General features: G+C 42.2%; 1 protein-coding gene across 1 annotated transcript in view; it reads left to right on the plus strand.

Annotated features, from left to right (window-relative positions):
• Positions 1-787: 787 nt before the first annotated feature.
• Positions 788-22,162, plus strand: part of SLC7A10 (solute carrier family 7 member 10) — a 44,985-nt gene continuing 23,610 nt past the window's right edge. Inside the window, exons 1-4 of the mRNA XM_069739232.1 lie at positions 788-1,139; positions 14,267-14,471; positions 20,005-20,156; positions 21,763-21,888. Coding sequence (XP_069595333.1) covers positions 965-1,139; positions 14,267-14,471; positions 20,005-20,156; positions 21,763-21,888 — 658 coding nt within the window. The 5' untranslated portion in view covers positions 788-964. The remainder of the gene's footprint in view (positions 1,140-14,266; positions 14,472-20,004; positions 20,157-21,762; positions 21,889-22,162) is intronic.

The raw sequence follows: 22,162 nt of genomic DNA on the forward strand, positions 1-22,162 counted from the left end.
ACACATCTGATTTATACGCTCATCTGAAGGAGCCCTTAAAGTTAGGTCCTCATGTTCTGTCCTTGGTGTAAATTTTCCAAGTGTAAAATCCACAGCATTTTACAGTACCGGCACAGTGGATGACTTAACATAAAAAAAAATGCATCAAGTGGTTGTGATTGAGTACAAAAATCAGATCATTAATAGTCTTTGTTTTTTTTTAATAAATCCATAGTATGTCAATTTCTGTTGCAGAAACGCACTTTTTTGGGGGGATTTTACCCATTCATTTCAATAAGACACCAAATTGAAACTGATGGCCTTATTGCATTTTTCGCAACCAAAAAAAAAAACGCACGAATAAAGAAAATATGCACGAAATAAAATCTACATGCAATTAACCTCAAGAAGAGGTATCCCCTATAGAAATACATATATGTAACGCGTTTCATCTTCATGTAAAGCAATGGACCGTCAAGTTAGATGCTTGCATTCCTCTTTACTACCCCGAACAAGAAAAAATATATTCACGCGATGCTGGAAAAAAAATGGGTCTGACCAATATAATGAAGATTAACAGGGATTTTCAGGAGGAACCCTGCGGTGTGGTTAAATGCCTAAGTGCAGAAAATATTTGCATTAACAGCTGAAAGATTATAATGAACTTTTTTCTTTTGTTCCCTTTGCTGGAGAAGAAAAAAAAAAGGAGGAGGGGGTGGGCATTGGATGAAGGCTCTGTGTCTTTAAGAGCGGAGAAAGCGTGCCCCCTCCTCTTGGACCTGATTGTGGAAAGCAGCATGTAAAGTGTACTCTGTGTGTCCGTCTGTGTGGTGTCACTGTAAGCTCTGCAGGTGCAGCGGAGAGAGGGTACCTGGTAGACGCAAGGTCCCCTGCAAGAACAGACCGGGACCGTTCACCCTGAGCTGCACAAGGGTCTTGGCTGGCAGCTGAGCTGGGCTGAAGGAATCCAGGACACACGGGAGACATGGCAGGGGAGAATGAGATCAAAAACGCCAACTGCAGCAGCCCTAGTCCGGGGCATGGGCCACCGGAGCCCACACCGCACCTTCCTAATGCCACGCCAAGCCAGGACGCCACCACAGAAAAAGTCACCCTTAAAAAAGAGATAGGCCTCGTAAGCGCTTGCGCCATCATCATAGGTAAGAACCATCTTCCTGTTAATGCAGCAGATCATATATTAACCATTTCTATGCTTATTACGTTGGGGCGAAACGGGCAATCTTTGGCTCCATTGACATTTATACTTTTAATGTGAAAAAGAGCAATCGGCTCACCTGTCCAGGTTCACGGCAAAATACTCCAGTAATAGCAACAGTCCGAATAATAGCTCACATCTTCTTAAAAAAAAAAATGGCTTTATTGATCCAGTAGTATAAAAAGGCACAAAAAACAGCAAAAATTTAAAAACAAAAACAGACAATAAATATCTGCTGTGCTCCCAGGCAGCATGTTTCAGACCTGCTTCGTCCTTTGTACTTTTACTACAGGTAGCCCACGCTGGGAGTTGAAATAAAACAGGTTGTACGATTGTTTCAGACCAGTATAAGGCCACGTTCACACGTTCAGTATTCGGTCAGTATTTTACATCAGTATTTGTAAGGCAAAACCAGGAGAGGAACAATCAGAGGAAAAGGTATAATAGAAACACTTCACCACTTCTGCATTTATCACGCTCTCCTTGTTTTGGCTTACAAATACTGAGGTAAAATACTGAACGTGTGAACGTGATTACTGAGTTTATTTTAAAACTACTGGGAATTGGTAGAATATACTAGACTGGACATCAGCCGGTGATGTTCTCCGCATGTGGTCAGTGTTATGACCCTGGAATGACTTTTGGGCCAAGAATTGGGCCTTTAAGAGGCAAGATTACAAAAGGGATTTCACAGTCAGAGCTGTTTAATATCAGACAAGGAGATTTCCAATATGTTGGAAGATTTCTGCTTAATTCACCATTCACTTGTAGAAAATTAAGGATAGTGGCCTCACTAACCATTGCTTTACCATTAGGACAAATGCATATATGGCCACGCCATCATAAGATTCAATAAAATCTTAACTTTTGTGGAATTAAAATTTTGCGTTTTCATGCTATGTATATCCAGTTTAAAGGGAAAAGATGGTCTCTGAGTGGCGTCATTGGCCACGTCAGGACATATACCAGATGATTGGTTATTATCAAATCTTCCTATTCAGGATCGTGCCACACCAGTCAGATCATTGGGATGTACACAATACCAAGAGAAGTGGCCATACATGTGCTCTCAGTCGATGACTGATGATCCTTTCTTAGTATTATCATTGCCGTTAGTGACCTCTCCGGATGGCAAAACTCGAGCTGCATAATTGCATAACATGAAGATTGCAGGGTTGCATTCGGGTGCTGCTTCTGATGATCTTTAGTAGAATCATGTTGTGACCTGTGATTTCCATTCAATCATTGCAAAAAGATCCTACTGTATTGGATTCTTGGCCACTCCACGTGACTCTGCCCCGATACTGTCCAATGTACATAGCTTCCATGTGACCTGTCTGCTGTTTGGCTTTTTTTTTTTACAGCTAAATTTTATCTAAAAGCCATAGACAAGTCACACAAACCTTTTCTTTATGACCAAAGTTGCTGTATAGCCCTAACCACTGAGGCGAAGACTAGAAAAGTCACTTACACTTTACTACTGAAATAATGGCCTCTCTGCCACTTCAAGGGACACTCTAGAGTGTTTAAATGGACCAAGTGATAACCAGAAAATTGGTGGGTGGGCGACCCCTAGGAACCCCAGCAATCACCAGATTCCTCTGCGAATGGTGCTGTGGTGGAGTCTACCTTAGTTGAATCCCCGCCATTAAACAAGTAGCACGTGTGTGACAATATAGGACTACTCTTTGTAACCAGATTAATTCCCCTTTGGCTAGGGTCACGTGTATTTTTATCTCGTAAGATAAAATTGATCAGATTGTTAATCAGACGCTGGTCAGAGTGCCATCCGATTCACAGGTGCAAAAATTGGGCAAAGGAAAAAAAATCGGACATATGCATCGCCCCCATAGAATAATAATAGTCCGAGCTCGATCCAATGTTTTGCCATACTGAAAATACGGTTATCTGCCTGAGCCCTTTAAAAGGGATATTATTTACTCTATTGCCAAAATGAATGATGGTTGGAGAAAGGGGGTCAGTTAGAGATTTAATACACACGGCAGCTTCAGGTTGTGCTTCTGGAGGCAGCCATGTTGGATGTATGCATGCATACAAAAGATGGTGAATTTTGGAGAAGGTACTCATGGCTAATTGCAGAAAATGGCAAAATTATTTAGTGAATGCTATGCATTTATATATAATTGGCCGACCCATTATCTAATATATATTGTGTGTATTCCAGACAAGTTTATACAAAGGCGGATTTGCTAGTGTCCAAATGATCAGGGTATATAAATAAAGCTTTAGGCTCATGGCAAATATTTACATCGTGTGTCATAAGCCTGTGAATGATATTCTCCGTTACATACCCTGTATCACAACCTCACAATGTTACGTCTTGTAGCAATGGAGGTATAAAGATAGGAAGTTTGCTACGCTTGGACAGGGTTGAGGTTTAATTGCGTGTGGATGAATGGGCAACAATGAATGCAGAAAGGCTTCTTGGTGTGCGGCTCATTAATAAGTCATTGGTCCTTTTGCTGGTGGGGACCAGGTACCTGCCCCCTGTGTCCACACCAGAATACAGATCTCCGGGGAATAATCAGCGGATGTGAACTCGGACATCGCATTCTGAGAGGTATTCTTCCTCCAGTATCACATAAATCTGCAGTTTTAGTCTGGCCTGGCAAGGCCCCAAGTTCTTTGGGTTGCTGTGCGGCCGCTTGTTTCCAGCTCTGTGGCGGTGAGATTGTTATGAATCTAATGCAGAATGTTGGTGGATGGGGAGCAAAAACATCCAGACTGAATCGGATAGAAACCGTGCCATGCTCTTGAATGACACCGATCGTTCAAGACAAAAAGTTGCAAAAATGGCATGCTAGACTTTAAGGAGTTTAGGGCTTTGATCTCCAGCTTGTGACTTTCTAGCAGTTGCAGAACTACAAGGACCAGCATGCCCGGACAGGCTGCAGTAATGTTGGATTTTCTCCATGGGTATAAATGCAGCTGGTGCCATCAGTAGAAGCAGCAGAGACCTTCTAGGTTGCGATTTGTATGGTGTTACTGGAGAAATTTGTGACCTGTTGGCTGGTCCATTACTGGGCTGTAGCGCCATGATCACCAGTCAGAGGGGAGAACATCATCCTCTAAGACCAGTAAGCTGCTGACCACCATGGGGACGGCAGCACTATAGGAAGCACTGACCAACCCTCTCAGATATAATATTAATATTGGGACAATGGCTTCTTTATTTGAAGCCCTTATAATGGGCTGAAGTTACACTTTACATATGCCTCAATGATAAATACTTAGCTTTCCAATTCCATCACTTATCTGCACATTTTACTATATTTTTTTTCTGATTATATCAGTCATAAATTAACATCCATCTATCGATCTATTAAAGGGAGTCTATCAGATGGATTTTACACCCAGCACCATTTAAAGACAAGTCCAGCGCTACCGTTACATCGTCGTTCCGTTCCTTCGTTAGTGAGAAACCAGCGTTTGAATTGATATGCAAATGAGGCTGAAAGGCTATGGTAGATCTGAAGCCTCTGTCACTCCGGCTCTATTCCCCTCCTCCTGATATACTGATGGCTCCATGCCTGAAGTCACACGGCAAAAGAGGCTGTCAGTCAAGCAGGAATTGAAAGTATAGTGATATGGATGATCTACTAGATTATATTGGCTTCATAAAAGGTTTACTCCACTTGGGCTCTCCCACGCCACCAGTCTACGAGAAAGATGAGAAACTGTGGGGTTAGGAGGTTCAGCGTGCCACTGGGAAGAGTATTTTTGGAGCGGCGCAGACCCAAGTAATATGTGTATGGCTTGGGGCTTTAGATGCTTTTTATAACCGCAATACATTAGCGATATACTGACGGCACCTTGTGATGTGGCTCAACACGCAGTAATATACCGTAGTCTCGATATTGTGCAAGCCTTGTCTCATTGTTTAATATAAAGACTGCATCTTTTTAAAAAAATGGGCTTGGGTAGTATGTTTACCATTATATTTACCACTGTGGATTTTCCTACATCTTTTTCGTTGTGAGAGTTGAGAAACAGAAAGACTACCATGCACATACTTCAACTTGCATCTGTAAAATATATTTTTGGGGCTGACAACTTTTTGCAACGCTACCTTTACAAATTACATTTTTTTAAATTTGTATTATCTGGAAAACGCAACAACCTTGGTGTTTAAAAAAAAAATGGATTTCATCCTAGTTCCAACCTTTAGTAATCCTTTTTTTATACCAAACATGTATAATAATAGTAACATTAATGACCATAATAAATAGGCATTGTTGGTCGTAGTAAATTGTACAGCTGGGTGGCAGGGCAAGGAGTGCGGCGGTGTGTTATGGAGCAGAGCACAATGCCATTTATTTAAATCACATATTTAATACCCTCCATAAAGCGAGCGCACCGTCCCTAGCAGGGCTCCGAGCGGTAATTGGATGCGCTCGGCAGTCTTTTAGCATTGTTACAGATCAACTTTCACTTGAGCGAAAGGATAACATCCAATTACTGGATCCAGCGGGGACGCTTTAAACCGGCCCGATTTAATAACCGTAAGCAGATAGTAGGCTCATGATAAAAGAGTTAAAAAAAAGCAGAACTTTAAAGGGGACTGATGAGAAGTGTGATTATATCCGATTCCTTTACTACATAGTGATTTATGCACTCTTGTGTTAAGAAGGCGATATGCCACGAGAAATATTGCTCCCACCTTAGCAGGGACATCAGTGGAATTTTAAAGAAGAATGGAAAAACATAGTAAATGTATATGGTATATACGCTCTTCAACATTGAAATAACACCAAGAAGGAAAAGCCGTGGAATGCCGAATACAACAGGATGGAGACGTCACCGATCTGCAAATGGTAAAGAAAAAAATGGAATCAAAATTTTCAAAACATCCTGGTTTATTCAATAAGGGGTAAGAGCCCGTTGCGTACAAACACATGCGCTTACATCCTTGGTCCAAGAATAAAGCATCAAACGGTGAGTAGGCAAACCATCAGAACGTGGTTGCATGACATGTGGCTACAAGCCAGACGAGCAGCTACAGGCGTTTCACTGACCTCACACCAATGCCCTCAAAGGCCATCATGGTGCACAGCAAGACGGAAATGGAGGCTGTTCAGCGATGAATACCGCTTTTTTCTTGAATGCAGTCATAGCCAGAGATTTGTTTGAAGACCACATGGTCAAAACAATGAAGAGGCCTTCATGAGGAAACGTCAGACGATTTGCTCAAGTTACCTCATTGGTAGCAGCCAAGGCTGGAATTGTCGGGATTTCTAAGCTCATACTTACTATACTACTGAATAAATCAAGATGTTTTGAGAAATTTGTTTCCATTTTTTCATAATTTGCATGCCATTACCATGTCTATTGACCCTGTGATTTCCACAATTCCATGACTTTAATTTCTTGGTGTTGCAATTTCAATGTTGAGGAGTGTACAATGTATACTTACCCGGTTTAAGCTGCAGTGTAGTCTGCTCCAGAGAGACAGGAGGCAATGGCATCCCATTCTTTGGTCTCCTAATCACAGAGGCCTCTGAGGGTGACTTTGAGGACGTTGCTAATTGCTCCGGTCAATCATAAGCCTCAGCTATCAGGTGACCGAAGAACGGAACGTCATTGCCTCTTATCTCTCAGGTCCATTCTGCCACTTTAAGAGCATGTTTATTTAGGATCTTATATTACTACCCTGTGTATGTGCTTTGTATGTAATTTATAGATTGTGTTGTACTGTGTCTGTGCCCCTTTGTGGTCCATGTTTCAAGGACTACCGGTAGTAGCTGGGCAGAAGGAATGATTGTTTCGTAGTTTGTCTTGTAAGAGGAGATGCCAACAAGGGCCCAATGCTGTCACGTAAGTGTATGTGTTGTGGCACAAGACCTAAATATAAGGGCAATGTTTGGCATCAGAAGCAGAAAAAGCATGTTGTCCGAGGAACTCATCATTGACCTATGAGAACAGTATTATGTACCTGTGTGATGTAGCAGCAGAACTTTCCATTCTTGGGATATGAATATGATAAATACAAATAATGTGATTAATAGACAATCTGCAAATCACTTTAAAAATTATGTTGTCTTACCAAGAAAAAAACATTCCAAAAGTAGGGGTCACTAGACGTGGCAGGCATAATGCAAGTTGGGAAGTGAGGAGAAAGGAGCTGATCTGACAGGTCAAATTTAGTCCAATACCAATACTTCTAGGAGATATGTTGTGAATTCTGCTCTTGGGTTCCCTCCAGTGGTTGTTGGGGGGAATGCAGTTGTTTCTGACTCGCAGTCCTGGCCAGGTGTATCAGATAATTACAATTCTGACTGGGATATTTAGGTGTGCAGGATCCTTTAGCCCTTGCCAGTTGTCAATGTTTCTCTGGAAGTATTGGATCTCTGCCTGGCCTCTCCTGCTTATCTGCCAGTTCAGCAAAGATAAGTGTTTGTTTCTTTTCCTGTGGCACACATGCAGTGTGCTTATTTTCAGTACTGTTCGTTTGTTTTTCTTTTGTCCAGATTAGACTGTGTCTGTGTTTTCTCAGTCTGATTGGTTTCACTGGAGTTGCAGATATACGCTCCTACATCTTTAGTTAGATATAGGAAGTTTTTTGTATATTCTGCTGTGGATTTTTTGAAGGGTTTTAATACTGACCGCACAGAACTCTGTCCTATCCTGTCCTATCTACCTAGAGTGGCCTCCTGTGCTAAATCCTGTTTTTTCTGCCTGTGTATGTTTTTTCCTCTCTGACTCACCGCCAATATTTGTGGGGGGCTGTCTATCCTTTGGGGATTTTCTCTGAGGCAAGACAGTATTCCGATTTCCATCTTTAGGGGTATTTAGTCCTCCGGCTGTGACGAGGTGTCTAGGTTTTGTTAGGTACACTCCACGGCTACTTCTAGTTACGGTGTTAAGTTCAGGTTTGCGGTCAGTATAGTGGCCACTTTCTCCAGTGAAAGTTCTCATGCAGCTCCAAGGTCACCGGATCATAACAGAGATAAGAGGTAACAAAACAGTCTCTTAAGCTCTTACTCTACTAAACAATATGGACACTGTTGGGGTTTGTAACTCTGTCTTTTTCTGAACTCCTCTTTGCGGATTTATAATCACAGACCACATCAAGGGAGAGCTTTGGTGTGGTCATAAAGACACATGACAGGAGTTTAGAAAAAGACAGAAAAGAGTTACAAACTCCTCTAAAGAACAAGCTCATTGACAGATTGTTTATTAATTAATTCCACAGCAAGGAATGTATGAAAAATCGAAAATTTTTAATGAATCTGCAAAAATGCATGCATTTCATTTACACCCCGCAAAAAAAGGTAATAAATGATAACACCCACTTGAACTACTGTTTGTGGAGGGCATACAGGGATTGTCTGATGATGATTGGTAATAACTTATGAACGGTGCGAGTCTGACCGCTGGGACCTGCATCAGTTGGCAGAACAGCCACATTTATCTCCCAATTAGTGCACATTTTATCATTCTTTTGCGCCCTTCTACACCCTAAAATGTTGTTTTATAGCTTATAAATGGATGAAGTGCCTTTTAGTACACTATATACCCTAGACTAAAGACCAAAATGTACAGTGAATGAAGACAAGAGTAGAAATATGTGTTGTACTCGAACCCCTACTACACACCGGGTTGACTTTTCCTAATCATCTCCCCTGCGCGGTTCATGGCATCGTGGTGTCTCTACTACACAGCTGTGAAGAATGAGTGACTATCAGATTCATTTAGGAACCTGCACAGTTGTACGTGGCATAATCCGCTTAGAGGTCCTAAGCCTTGGAAAAAAGCCTTTGAGGAATGTCAGACTTACTGCACACAATGATGGTTCATGTCGTTACATGCACAAGTCCGAGTCTGGGAGAGCGGCCGCTACAATGCAGGCACTAGGTCATTTGGGGAATCAGCACCGAGATTATATCACCAATACTGATTTAATATCCAGAAAACTGCTGATGCTTTTCTCAGGAGGGGTATCGGAAAATACTATGGAGATTAAACATGTGTAGAACTTTATTAATACTGAAGGTAACTGGGCATGAGATTCATGCTGCCCAAACCACAGGCATCGTGAATCAGTCACTGGCTGCACCGTCGGGAAGGTTTTACAAAAAAAAAAAAAAAGAAACAATACATTTAAAAGCCAACCAGCTAACTAACACAAGGTAGGTCCCCGACCTCTTTTTCACCTGCCCAATGCAGCTGATTGACAGGTCTCTCCCTAAGGGATAGGAATGGGGAGAAGTTGGTCTCGGATTAGTCCCCAGCCTGATTCAAGATGCATCCTTTCTCTGAAATGAAGTTGTATGTTAGTGTAAAACATACCTGACTGCAAACACCACCAGCATAAATCTGATGACAGGTTCCCTTTAAGATCTAGTAGCACTTTTCCCATAAATGCATGTTTATAAAACTAACCTGTGAAAACCGTAAAACACCTAGTTAAAGGGAACCTGTCACCCCGTTTTTTGAGATTGAGCTATAAATACTGTTAAATAGGGCCTGCGCTGTGTGTTCCTATAGTGTATGTAGTGTACCCCAATTCCCCATGTATGCTGAGAAATAACTTACCAAAGTCGCCGTTTTCGCCTGTCAATCAGGCTGGTCAGGTCGGGAGGGCGTGGTGACATCGGTGGTTCTTCCTCAGCTTTACGTTGGTGGCGTAGTGGCGTAGTGGTGAACAAGCAGCGCGCGATCTGCGCTGTAATCCCTTGCATCGGTGGGGGCGGCCATCTTCCTGGGGCCGCGCGTGCGCAGATCGAGTGCTCTGCTGCACGGGGCTTCAGGAAAATGGCCGCGGGATGCCGCGCGTGCGCATTAGAGATCGCGGCGGCCATTTTCCCAAAGCCGAGATGCAAACTCGGCTTTGGGAAAATGGCCGCCGCGATCTCTAATGCGCACGCGCGGCATCCCGCGGCCATTTTCCTGAAGCCCCGTGCAGCAGAGCACTCGATCTGCGCACGCGCGGCCCCAGGAAGATGGCCGCCCCCACCGATGCAAGGGATTACAGCGCAGATCGCGCGCTGCTTGTTCACCACTACGCCACTACGCCACCAACGTAAAGCTGAGGAAGAACCACCGATGTCACCACGCCCTCCCGACCTGACCAGCCTGATTGACAGGCGAAAACGGCGACTTTGGTAAGTTATTTCTCAGCATACATAGGGAATCGGGGTACACTACATACACTATAGGAACACACAGCGCAGGCCCTATTTAACAGTATTTATAGCTCAATCTCAAAAAACGGGGTGACAGGTTCCCTTTAAAAAGATTTCAGATTATGATGGGCAGATTAGATTGGAATCAAAGGTAAACTGTCAGCAAAAAACAAACAAACAAACAACAGTATTTACAGGAAGACATAGCACCAATCCTACAGAGTTCAGTGGTGGCAGCTTTACACCATTCCATCCAAAGCTCGGCACTGTGCTTGGTGATGTACGGCTGCATGCAACTGCTCAGCCATGAAGTTCCTGGCGGGGGCGCAGTGTTTGTGCTAATGTTATACCAGAGGAGGTCTGGACTCTGCAGTTATGGAGTCAGCATAGCAGTGGTGACTTTTCTGTCCTCTGTTCCTCAAGCACTCGCCCCCCCACCCCAATCTGTAATATTAGGGGGTCTCCACTTCGCGGCTGAGTTGCTGCCGTTTCTAAAAGGTACCTTAACTTCTCAATAATATCACTCACAGGTGATGGAGTAAGTTTCAGGAGGGAAAATATGTCATGGACAGACTTGTTATTCCGGTGGCCCACTCCAGGACCAGCGCTGGTATCAGTGAGCTCTGCACCACCGGATGTTCTGTCACATGTTCGTAAAGGTAGACAGCATGACGGGGGGCCGGAAGTTATACACCGGAGGTGAGGGGCCGGAGGATATACACTGAGAGCGATGGGGTCGGTTGTCATACAACAGGGGCAACGGGACTGAATTAAACACCTGAATTCAATTATTTAGAGAAACCATTACGTTTTCCTGTTTCTTCTTGCAAATAGTGACATAAACCATGCTGGAATAGAATTTTATAGTTACGGCTGGTACAAGTAATACGTACATACACACATATATATATACACACACACACATACACACAAGAACCAGATGTATCACATGAGCATATTTACTAGTAACATTCACTATGAGTTAAGTCACTCTTCTAACAGTTTTTAGTGAGCTGCTTTCAGTGGGTTAAGTGCCCAGTGATGTCCTTCCCGGTTCTGGCTGACTTTTCACTAGCACAAGCGTGAATGTCTGGCTGTAATTCTGCATGCCAAGCAGGGAGCACTTGGGAGAAAAGGGGCACAACTTCTCAAGGTGGTTGCAGGGGGGGGAGAGGAGAAGGGACTGAATGTGGCAGGGGTGTTAGCTTGACCCGGTGCCACAGAGCTAAAGGACGTTTGATGGGTAATAAAGAGGTCCTGCAAATTACGAATGAGATTTCCTATCCGAAAGGAACATTAGTGCGGATTATTCAATTGCCTTGCGTTGGGAGATAGCCCGCCTTTGTTCTTTGAGACTACATGTGGCCTTTCCGTGTAAGTCATTTGCATGGCTAATGCTCCAGCAACGGAATTTGTCCGATCGGAGGGTCTCCCTCTGGCTGGGTTGTAGGCCCCTTGTCTTCGGTGTAGCTAGTCTGGGTTGACAACATTGCTGACACATCATGAGAGTAAACTTTGGAGTTAAAACTGGGATCTTTCTGCATGCAAAGCAGCCAGCGCAGGGGAAAATGCCAGTCACAATAGAAGCGTGCACGGGGCCTCTCTGATCCTGGCACAAAAGGCTTTTAAAGGGGCAAGAAAGATCTCAGTCATGTGCACGTATAAAATTAACAGGGATGATGCATGAAGACTCTTTACACCTCAAACCTGAAACTTGTTGTGAAAACAGATTTTAAAAAAAGTTGTACAATGTATTTATGTAATACAACGATAGCAAAAGATTTCTGTAACATCAAAGCCTCCACTAGAATTTACACTAAATTATGAACCTGTCTTGTTGTGTTCACATCTTCTCCAGTGCAAAAACTGCAAAGCGTGCAGCAATATTCTTTCCAGAAATACTACAAAACTATGTGGACATTGGGCACCACTTATGTTTCCAATGCATTGGGTTCATCACACCTTCAATTCTGATTTTATTGGCCTGAAGGTCACTTTAGATCAGTCAGATAAATCTAATTATATGGCAGCTTGGGCTGACTATCTGATGTGTATGGGGGCCGCCGAAATCTAGGCAGATGATACCTTATGAGAAAAGGATCGGGAAGCTTAAGTTATATTGCCAATCCTTTTGTTCTCCTTGAAAATAAATTTATTGCTAGAGGTGTTCTTCCCTATCCCCACTGAAAATACATGAAAATCCATTCATATGTATGGGAAAGGCAGTAGACATAGTCAAGGGGCAAATTCCTACTACATAAAATCTATACATACAGCTCTGGAAAAAATTAAGAGACCGCTGCAAAATGTTCAGTTACTCTGATTTTTCTCTTCATAGGTATATTTTTGAGTAAAATGTAAATTGTTCTTTTATTCTATAAACTTCTGACAACGTCTCCAAAGTTCCAAGCAATAAATATTGTATTTTTTTCTGAAAAGAAATGGTAAAAAAAAGACAAAAAAAAACACAGTGCTTTCAGACCTCAAATAATGCAAAAAAAAAAAAAAGTTCATAATCATTTAGAAACAACAATACTAATGTTTTAACTCAGGAAGAGTTCAGAAATCAATATCTTGTGGAATAACCATGATTTTATTTTGTATATATTCTTTATTTAGAAAATTTCAATAATATAACAGGAAAGGAAAAAATGGTAAATATTTTACAGAAATAGTAAAAGAATTAAAAAAAACAAAAAAAAAAACAATCGGAATAAACCACAACGATAAATAACCATGATTTTTAATCACAGCTTTCATGCGTCTTGGCATGCTTTCCACCAGTCTTTCACACTGCTTCTGGTGCAAAAATGTAATCAGTTCTTCTTTGTTTGATGGCTTGTAACTATCCATCTTCCTCTTGATTACATTCCAGAGGTTTTCAATGGGGTTCAGGTCTGGAGATTGGGCTGCCCATGACAGGGTTTTGATGTGGTGGTCTCTTAATTTTTGCCAGAGCTGTATAGAAACTGATACATACAAAATCTCGCCACCACATTCCAAAAATGGTTGTGACACCTCAGTTTTAATAGGACAATGCGGCTTTTAGAATGGTTTCACGCTGCATTTTGCACTGGTATTAATTCAATGTATCAATGGCTCGACAATCACTCAGTACGATATTGAGGCCGGTATTGCTTGGCTTATCTGTTGTATATGAATAGTGCAGCTGAGTATGATCTTCAACACAAAGGTAACAAGTAAAAAAAAAAAAACCTATGGGTGATGAATGCTATTGGTTATACTACTTCATCTGTCAGGAAATCCTCCTGTTAAGTACATCCAATGGCAAAACACTTTGTTATTATGCTTCTTCTACAGTCCATTGTATCATAGCTGCTGACTTGTCATCACCTTATAATTACATACTGTACATTCTACATGCTATGCATTACAACTGAAGACACCAGGATTAGCAGAATTGTGTGCAAATTCTAAATTCTTAATGTGAAACGATTGCCAAAAGATACTTGTAGTATGGGTTGTCAGACAGGGGAAGGATATACATTTCACAACAATTTAAAGGGTTTGTCCAGGTCGGCATGAAAATTTGCAGATTTTTGTGCCAAACCTGGACAAGCCGTTTACATTTCTGTGAAGTGTAGATGTTCTCCCTATCATGTAAATCCTCACATAGTGCATGGTCAGGATTCTCTGGTGCTGGTGGCGAGACCATGGGGGGGGGGGGTGTCTTATAAGTGCAAGTGGTTAGGGTTAGGGTTATTGGATTGCCCGGTCTCCTCGCCGGCACTGGAGAATCCTGACAATTCGCGTTGTGCGGATTCACAAGTCTGCAGTCACATACAGTGCACCAAACCTGGACTATGCCTTTCAAATTCACGCTCATGTATATTTTGCATGCACAGTACTCTGTTGTTATGCCGCTGATGTCTATCCTACCTTAATCTCTCTCCTTCTGTTCAAGGTAACATTATAGGCTCCGGTATCTTCATTTCTCCAAAGGGGGTCCTAGAACACAGCGGGTCTGTGGGCTTGGCGTTAATTGTCTGGGTTCTTGGTGGTGGCGTGTCCGCCCTCGGGTCCATGTGTTATGCAGAGCTTGGAGTCACGATTCCTAAATCAGGAGGTGATTATTCATATGTCACTGAGATTTTTGGTGGGTTAACAGGGTAAGTACTTATGCTGTATGATTTTTACATTGCATTCTTACATCCCCGTCCCCGAAATCAGGGGGGAAACGACAATCACCATTCCATTTTTAGAATATGAATTAGGCTGGGTTCCAGTGAATATGAGGCTGGGTTTAAAAATTGCAAATGTGACTGGCCCCAAATGTAACCCTTTTTCATTCCATGCCTATTCAGCACCCAGGCCACGGCCTCAGTATCACTGATCTACTATATAATTGTCTAAGGGTCACTTCCGTCTTTCTGTCACGGATATTCATTGGTCGCGGCCTCTGTCTGTCATGGAAATCCAAGTCGCTGATTGGTCGCGGCAAAACAGCCACGACCAATCAGCGACGGGCACAGTCCGGAAGAAAATGGCCGCTCCTTACTCCCCGCAGTCAGTGCCCAGCGCCCGCATACTCCCCTCCGGTCACCGCTCACACAGGGTTAATGCCGGTGGTAACGGACTGCATAATGCCGCGGGTAACGCACTCCGTTACCGCCGCTATTAACCCTGTGTGCCCCCAACTTTTTACTATTGATGCTGCCTATGCGGCATCAATAGTAAAAAAATGTAATGTTAAAAATAATAATAAAAAAAAAAACCTGCAATACTCACCCTTCGTTGTCCGCCGAGCCGCTCGCGCCAGCCGCCATCTTCCGTTCCCGGCAATGCATTGCGAAATTACCCAGAAGACTTAGCGGTCTCGCGAGACCACTAAGTCATCTGGGTAATTTATTATTATTATTTTTTATTATTATTATTATTATACATTTTTATAGCGCCATTTATTCCATGGCGCTTTACATGTGAATACGGGGCAAATATAGACAATTACATTAAACATGAGCAGATAACAAGGCACACGAGTACATAAGGAGGGAGGACCCTGCCCGCGAGGGCTCACAGTCTGCAGGGGGTGGGTGAGGATACACTAGGAGAGGGAAGAGCTGGCTGTGCGGCTGTTCAGTAGGTTGAGGATCACTGCAGGCTGTAGGCTTGTCGGAAGAGATGAGTCTTCAGGTTCTTTTTGAAGGTTTCTATGGTAGGCGCAAGTCTGATGTGTTGGGGTAGAGAGTTCCAGAGTATGGGGGAAGCACGGGAGAAGTCTTGGATGCGGTTATGGGAAGAAGAGATGAGAGGGGAGTAGAGAAGGAGGTCTTGGGAGGATCGGAGGTCGCGTGTAGGTAGGTACCGGGAGACCATGTCACAGATGTATGGAGGAGACAGGTTGTGGATGGCTTTGTATGTCAGTGTGAGGGTTTTGAACTGGAGTCTCTGGGCGATAGGAAGCCAGTGAAGGGCTTGACACAGGGGAGAGGCTGGGGAATAGCGGGGGGACAGGTGGATTAGTCGGGCAGCAGAGTGTAGGATGGATTGGAGTGGTGCCAGAGTGCTAGAGGGGAGTCCAGAGAGTAGGAGGTTGCAGTAGTCGAGGCGGGAGATGATAAGGGCATGCACTAGCGTTTTTGCAGTGTTGCGGTCAAGGAAAGCACGGATCCGGGAAATATTTTTGAGTTTGAGACGACAGGAGGAGGCAAGGGCTTGGATATGTGGCTTGAAAGAGAGGGCAGAGTCGAGGATCACCCCGAGGCACCGGGCGTGTGGGACTGGGGATAGTGAGCAGCCATTGACATTGATGGATAGATGTGGTGGAGGGGTAGAGTGAGATGGGGGAAAGATGATGAATTCTGTTTTGTCAATGTTCAGTTGTAGAAAGCGAGCAGAAAAGAAGGCTGAAATGGCAGACAGACAGTGCGGGATTTTGGTAAGCAAGGAGGAGAGGTCAGGTCCGGAGAAGTAGATCTGCGTGTCGTCGGCGTAGAGATGGTACTGCATACCGTGGGATTCTATGAGCTGTCCCAGGCCGAAAGTGTAGATGGAGAAGAGTAGGGGTCCTAGAACAGAGCCTTGAGGAACACCGACTGACAAGGGGCGAAGTGAGGAGGTGGTGTGGGGGAGGGAGACACTGAATGTTCGGTCTGTCAGATATGACGAGATCCAGGAAAGGGCCAAGTCTGTGATGCCGAGGGATGAGAGGATTTGTAGCAAAAGGGAGTGGTCTACAGTGTCAAAGGCAGAAGACAAGTCCAGGAGAAGGAGGACAGAGTAGTGTCGCTTGCTCCTGGCAGTTAGTAGGTCATTGGTGACTTTAATTTAATTAATTTCATTTTGCAATGCATCCTGGGAATGGAAGATGGCGGCAGCCGTGTGTGCATCGCCGGAGCTTCGGTGGATCCCGGCGGGTGAATATATAACTATTTTTTATTTTAATTATTTTTTTTAACAGGGATATGGTGCCCACGCTACTAAATACTGCGTGGGCTGTGTTAGATACCGCGTGGCTGCTATATACTACATGGGCAGTGTTATATACTGTGTGGGCTGTGTGATATACTCCGTGGGCTGTGCTATATACTACATAGGCAGTGTTATATACTGCGTGGCTGCTATATACTGCGTGGGCAGTGTTATATACTACGTGGCTGCTATATACTGCATGGGCAGTGTTATATACTACGTGGCTGCTATATACTGCATGGGCAGTGTTATATACTACGTGGCTGCTATATACTGCATGGGCAGTGTTATATACTACGTGGCTGCTATATACTGCATGGGCAGTGTTATATACTACGTGGCTGCTATATACTGCATGGGCAGTGTTATATACTACGTGGCTGCTATATACTGCATGGGCAGTGTTATATACTACGTGGCTGCTATATACTGCATGGGCAGTGTTATATACTATGTGGCTACTATATACTGCGTGGGCAGTGTTATATACTACGTGGCTGCTATATACTGCGTGGGCAGTGTTATATAGTACGTGGCTGTGTTATATACTGCGTGGCCACTGTTATATATTGCGTGGCCTGTATTAACGCATCGGGTATTCTACAATATGTATGTATATAGCAGCCACATAGTATATAGCACAGGCCACGTAGTATTTGTCTGCTATATACTACATGGCTCCTATATACTACGTGGCCTGTGCTATATACTATGTGGCTGCTATATACGTAAATACATATTCTAGAATACCTGATGCGTTAGAACCGGGCCACCATCTAGTACATTTATCTTACTGCTCTTGTGGTTCTGGTTAAGATTATGAGCTAATTGGAGGAGGTCCCGTTGATGGAGTAGGGAGAGGAACGGTTAATCTTCGGATGTGGTTAGAGGAGAGCCGGCATTGCCCCTGGCCTTGGTGCTGAAATGTAATGTGGCGTATATGACACAGAGCTGCTGTCATCGGCCTTCATATCACAATTCTAATTTTCCTTCCCTGTCATTGATGGATATCTTATTGTATTTGATATTGCAAAATGCTTAAGATGGAGAAAAAAAAGGATTTTTTGACCCTGGAGAAATGTTAAACACAATAAAGAAAAATCTATAATGCTCTATGAGTAAAAGCTACTCTTGTTTGGATTGCGGTAAATACTGCAAATAACTATAAAAAAAAAGAAAAAAAGAAAAAGAGGGGTTCTATTAACAGCAAGGTGAATCCTTATAAAGGTAATTAATTTAACATAGAAAACGGTAGGGAAAAAAATCCAAATGCAACACCCATAAATAGAAAGCAGACATTTCAGACACAGTTCTTACTCATTGCATTTTATTTCTAGAATTCCTATATATCTGGAGAATGAGGGGAGTCCTAGTGCTCCCCTTTTTTAGCCGAGTTGGCCATGTATAAGCTATATCTGCTGTCATTTAATTTATAAAAGAGTAATAAGCATTTCACATCCCTCACACCACAAGGGAGAGCCACATTCACTATGATCTCCTTCTCTATGGATTAGAGTCCAATATTTTGGCTTTTTTTTTTCTTTTTTGAGGGGGAAAGGGATTTAACACTTAATCAACTATGACAACCACTTTACTATTTACGACTTTTCTATTTTCCCTTTTACAACTTTTACTAAGAATGAATATAACTTTCCTAATTAATGTTGTGGACTCAAAAGTAATAGGAGTTTCCCCCCCCCCAAAAAAACAAAAAAACAAAAAACAAAACCTCTCACATACTCATAATTGTTCTTAATCTCTCAGCCTGCAAAGTATTACTTATTGGAGAAGCAGGTTATACTCCATATAGCGCCCCAGGACATTGCAGTGAAAATGTCTCTTAGGAGATTGTTAAATGCCAGGGTCCATGAACAATTTGTATGTAAATTAAAACTGATCTTTATAAATATTGTTTGTTCTCTTCTCAAGAGATCGCTATGAATGACTAATTGGATAAAATAATGCATTTATATTTAGCTACAGATAAAATCTAAATGTGTAAATGTAGACAGAGGTCATAGGCTATTGCATGTACTTATACATGTACAGTCGGGGCTGAAAGTGTTGGCACCCTTGGAATTGTTCCAGAAAATGACCCACTGAGCACTACATTACCACCCAAAATCCTTTGGTAATCTTCAGATTTCATGATGCACACAGTCAAGGTACCCAGTGCCAGATGCAACAAAACAACCCCAAACCATCTTTGAACCTCCACCATATTTGACTATAGGTATGGTGTTCTTTTCTTTGTAGGCCTCATTCCATTTTTGGTAAACAATAGAATGATGTGCTTTAAGAAAAATCTCTATCTTGGTCTCATCTGTCCACAAGACACTTTCCCAGAAGGATTTTGACTCAATCATGAATATTTTGGCGAACAGCAGTCTAACTTTTTTATGTCTCTGTGTCAGCAGCGGAGTCCTCCTGAGTCTTCTGCCATATCGTTTCATTTCATTCAAATGTGGATGGATAGTTTGTGTTGACTCTGATGCACCCCAAGCAGGAGTGCTTGAATTTCTTTCCAACTTGATTGGAACACCATCCTGTGTTGCAACCTTTCATACATTTTTCTCTGCCATCCAGGGAGATTAGCAACAGTGCCATGGGTTGTAAACTTCTTGATTATGTTGTGAACCGTGGACAAAGGAACATCAACATCTCTGGAGATGGACTTGTAACCTTGAGATTGTTGATATTTTTTCAACAATTAGGTTCTCAAGTCTTTATACAGTTCTCTTCTTCTCTTTCTGTTCTCCATGCTTAGTGTGGCGAACACACAGACACAATGCAAAATAGAGTCACTTCTCCCCCTTTTTTTCTGGTTTCAGATATGATTTGCATATTGCCAACAACTGTTACTTGCCACAGGCGAGCTTGAACGAGCATCACATGCTTGAAACAAAGTTGTTTACCCACAATTTTAGAAAGGTGCCAACAATTTTGTCCTACCTATTTTAGGGGTTGTGTGTGAAATTGTGTCTAGTTTGTCTTTTTTTCCTCAATGTTTTTGTGCTGTTCTATTACACACAAAGGAAATATACATGTGTATAACAAAACAAGTGTAATGGCATTAATGTTCTAGGAGACATACTTCATTTTCTGGAGAAAATTTCAAGGGTGCCCACACTCTCGGTCATGACTGTATAAGGGGTTGTTTAAGGGGGTACTTTAATATACAGTATGTTGTTATATAATGAGACCGATGACCCTTCTTCTGTGTTCCTCCAGTTTCTTGCTGCTATGGAGTGCGGTTCTCATTATGTACCCTACAAGCCTTGCAGTCATTGCATTGACGTTCTCAAACTATGTCCTGCAGCCTGTATTTCCAGACTGTATACCGCCATATGATGCCACGAGAACTCTTTCTCTGGTCTGTTTGTGTGAGTATGACACAATGTTGCTCTTTTGTCTTATTAGACTTTTTCTTTGGATATTGTTCATACATTTTTCAGTTTTTTATTTTTGGATTTGAAAAAGAGCTAACTTTTGTTTTAAAGGATGCATGAATGCACAAATATACTTGAAACATAAGGTTTCGTGTGAATAACTTTGTAATACAAGAAACAAGAAAACTGATACATATCCAAAGTCAAAAGGTCACCAAAGTCCTTACTTGCAACAATGTTTCGCCAGTCTGCAGAGGCATCATAGGGCAATCTATGCCCTCCACCATGGTTTATTATACCTCTGCCTACTTTTGTAGTTTGGGGGACTTTCGGCAGCGAAAATATTTGGAGCTTGCATGCAATTGCCCTCGTTGCTCACCTATAACCGGAATCTACACACCTTATGATTAATTTATTAATTTAGCTAATCCACTTGTAAACCAATAAAACCATGTCAGATTCTGTAAAATCCTCAGCCCAGTTACTAATTGGGAAGACTGACTCCCTACTGCATCTTCATCGGTCAGGGAACGTTTGTGTGTTTTTTGCAGTTTATCTCTTTTATGGAGGAATCTGCTGTAGTTTAATATTAAAAAAACAACACATTTTTGTAAAAAAAAAAAAAAAATTAAATCATGTTCTGTAAAATTCCAGCCTAAAAAAAATAAAATAATATATGCAATTGGGATATTATGTGACCTCAAAGAATTGTATAGGTGCCATATAATGCAGAGCTGATACGGAGCCGTGCATGAACCCCAAGGCTATGTGTTGGATTGTAAGCAATCCAGTCTACGTTTCCACAATGAGTTTTTTACGCTGCATATTTTCTAAAAAGAACAATGTAAGTAACCTATTTTACTTAATGGACGCAGAAATGGTGCACAAAATCTGTGGCATCAAAAACTCAGCAAATACTCATCATGGGATCATAGTGTGTGCTGCACATATCTACCACCAGATGGCAGCGCGATATAAGAAATGATTCTGCTGAAGAGCCTTGTCAATTATTACAGCAAAGATAGATCACATTCCTTGGAAAATATCCAATTCTTTAAGTTCCTGATTTGACTTTTATTATTTTCATTGTTTTATTTCCAAAGATGCTATCCATTATTTAACCTCTAGCCATCAGCTGAGTTTACTGGGGGAAGCCACACATTCCCTAACATGAATGGCCATCCCTTTAGTGTAAGAACATATCCGCTCATCGGGTCTCGAGTGAAAGAACCACCCAAAAAGAGGGGTTTTCTGGCAATATGTCTCTTTTAAAGTATTTTAGTGACTCTTAATTTAAAAAAAAATAAATAAATACATATTATCAAAAAATACTTTATGATTATGAAAGGTTATAGATGATTTTACCGTATGCAGATGGAAAAAAAAAATTCCGCCAGATAATCATATTGAAATATTCTTGCATGAAGCGTCTAATAGTCAATACATAGATCCAAAAATCAGGATTCATAATGTTCAGCACTACAAGTCCCAGCAATCCATGAGGATCAAGTTCTTGAAGTCAGGAATGAAAGCATATAGAAATATAGATTGAAGCGCTGCAGTTGTATCTGGCCTGATTAGCCTCTTTCTTTCTTTGCAGTGCTCCTCACATGGGTGAACAGCACAAGCGTCCGGTGGGCGACGCGGATCCAGGACATATTCACTGCCGGGAAGCTTCTAGCATTGGGCCTTATTATAGTCGTTGGGTTTATGCAGATATTTAAAGGTGCAACATTTCGCTTTGCCGTCATTCATAGAGCAGCTGGCCTTTTATTGATTGGTGTAATGATCATGACCTCTCGTGGTCACATTCATACGTTTATAGTGCCATTCCATTGCTTTGGTCACCAAACAGTGGGGTAGCAAGTTCTGGGTGCTCACCATTAAAGGGAACCTGTCACCCCGTTTTTTGAGATTGAGCTATAAATACTGTTAAATAGGGCCTGCGCTGTGTGTTCCTATAGTGTATGTAGTGTACCCCGATTCCCCATGTATGCTGA

The sequence above is a fragment of the Ranitomeya imitator genome, chromosome 9 (assembly GCF_032444005.1).
Source record: "Ranitomeya imitator isolate aRanImi1 chromosome 9, aRanImi1.pri, whole genome shotgun sequence".
NCBI classification, from domain to species: Eukaryota; Metazoa; Chordata; class Amphibia; order Anura; family Dendrobatidae; genus Ranitomeya; species Ranitomeya imitator.